Source organism: Penaeus monodon, chromosome 26, assembly GCF_015228065.2.
Source record: "Penaeus monodon isolate SGIC_2016 chromosome 26, NSTDA_Pmon_1, whole genome shotgun sequence".
Taxonomy (NCBI): Eukaryota; Metazoa; Arthropoda; class Malacostraca; order Decapoda; family Penaeidae; genus Penaeus; species Penaeus monodon.
Genome location: NC_051411.1, coordinates 17,692,286 through 17,693,634, shown reverse-complemented (window position 1 = coordinate 17,693,634; position 1,349 = coordinate 17,692,286). Strand labels below are relative to the sequence as shown.

Below are 1,349 nucleotides of genomic sequence, written 5' to 3'. Positions count from 1 at the left end.
TTAACTTTTGGAAGATGCTCATCGAACAGGTTAGTTCCAGGAGTTGAGCCATGGTATCTTATATGACATTTCTATTTTGTGATTTCATTTTACAGAGAAAGTTGAATGTCTTTTTGTATCAGAGAAACCTTTTGAAAGAATCTTGAGGTACATACTGGCACTTCTTGGAAGATATTGAAACTACACAGATACTGAAGCCAGTTCATTGAGCATTGAATACTAATTGTCTGGAGATGTGTTTATATGTAATCAAAATAGGGAAGAAGGAGAAACAAGTGACCCATCAGCCCCATGTGTCGGTGCTAGTAGCCTTTGTTCTTGCTCTGTTTGCATTTGAATAGTATAATTCAAGATTACAGGATTTTTAAAGGGGGGGGGGGACCTTGTCCTTTCTGTGAAGTATGAAGAAACAGGAAAATGTATATAGATAAGAAATATGATATCAAAGTAAATACTGGGTATTTCCCTAATTTTGTTCATTGGTGTTCACTTAACTGATTGAAGATCTGCAAGTTGTTCCGCTTTCCTTCGATCTCAGTCCTTGCTCATCATACTTTCTGTAATATCCATCCTACAATCTGTCTACTCATCTGTCTGTCAGTCTATCATGTCTTTCTTTCTTCTTTCTTTCTTTCTTTCTTTTATTTATTTATTTTATTTTATTTTGTTTTATTTTTGTTTTTAATTCTAGCTTTCTATTTTTCTCTGCAAAGGTAGCACAGACATCTTGGCAACTGATGGTGGTCGCCACGATGTGTGTATAAGTGAAAGGTTGCGCAGAGCTGTGTTTTGGGATGATAGTGAACCCTGCCCAGTGCGACGTTGTAGCTGGTTTAAGAAGGGCCCGCTAGATGCACAACCAACACCTTATGAGGAAGATGTGGCAGAGAAATTAGAGGTGAGAGCATTGAACATTTCATTACAGCTTGTGGATGTGGGTGTGCTAGTATTAGTGAGTGAATGAATGAATGCTTGCTTGTTTATGTGATTGTGTGATTTTATTTATGTACCCTCAGGTATGAGTGTATGTATATCAGAAGCTTATATAAGTTTCCAAGTTTGGGGGCAGTTTAAGTAGATAATTTTTTTTTTGTAACATTTTGTGTTTTCTCAACTTTGTCCTTGTTATCTTATTGGAAAGACTAAGCAAGACAGTTTTTGTTATAATATTCTAAAGATGTCTGCATTCTCTCTGTCTTTAGGAGGAATATCGCGATGCAGTAATATCTGGCCGCTGGCATAAGCAGGTTGATCTCAAGGATGGTGACAGGATAATGATTCACTCCACTCGAGTCATGCTTCACTATCAAGGTGTTGAGGGAGACTTTCCTACTGGGATCTCCGTCAAT

At 37.4% G+C, this 1,349-nt stretch overlaps 1 protein-coding gene across 1 annotated transcript in view; it reads left to right on the top strand.

Moving 5' to 3' along the window:
* LOC119589961 (phospholipase DDHD2-like) overlaps positions 1-1,349 on the top strand; it is a 39,778-nt gene that overhangs the window by 23,917 nt on the left and 14,512 nt on the right. The window contains exons 5-6 of the mRNA XM_037938647.1: positions 714-898; positions 1,203-1,349. Coding sequence (XP_037794575.1) covers positions 714-898; positions 1,203-1,349 — 332 coding nt within the window. The remainder of the gene's footprint in view (positions 1-713; positions 899-1,202) is intronic.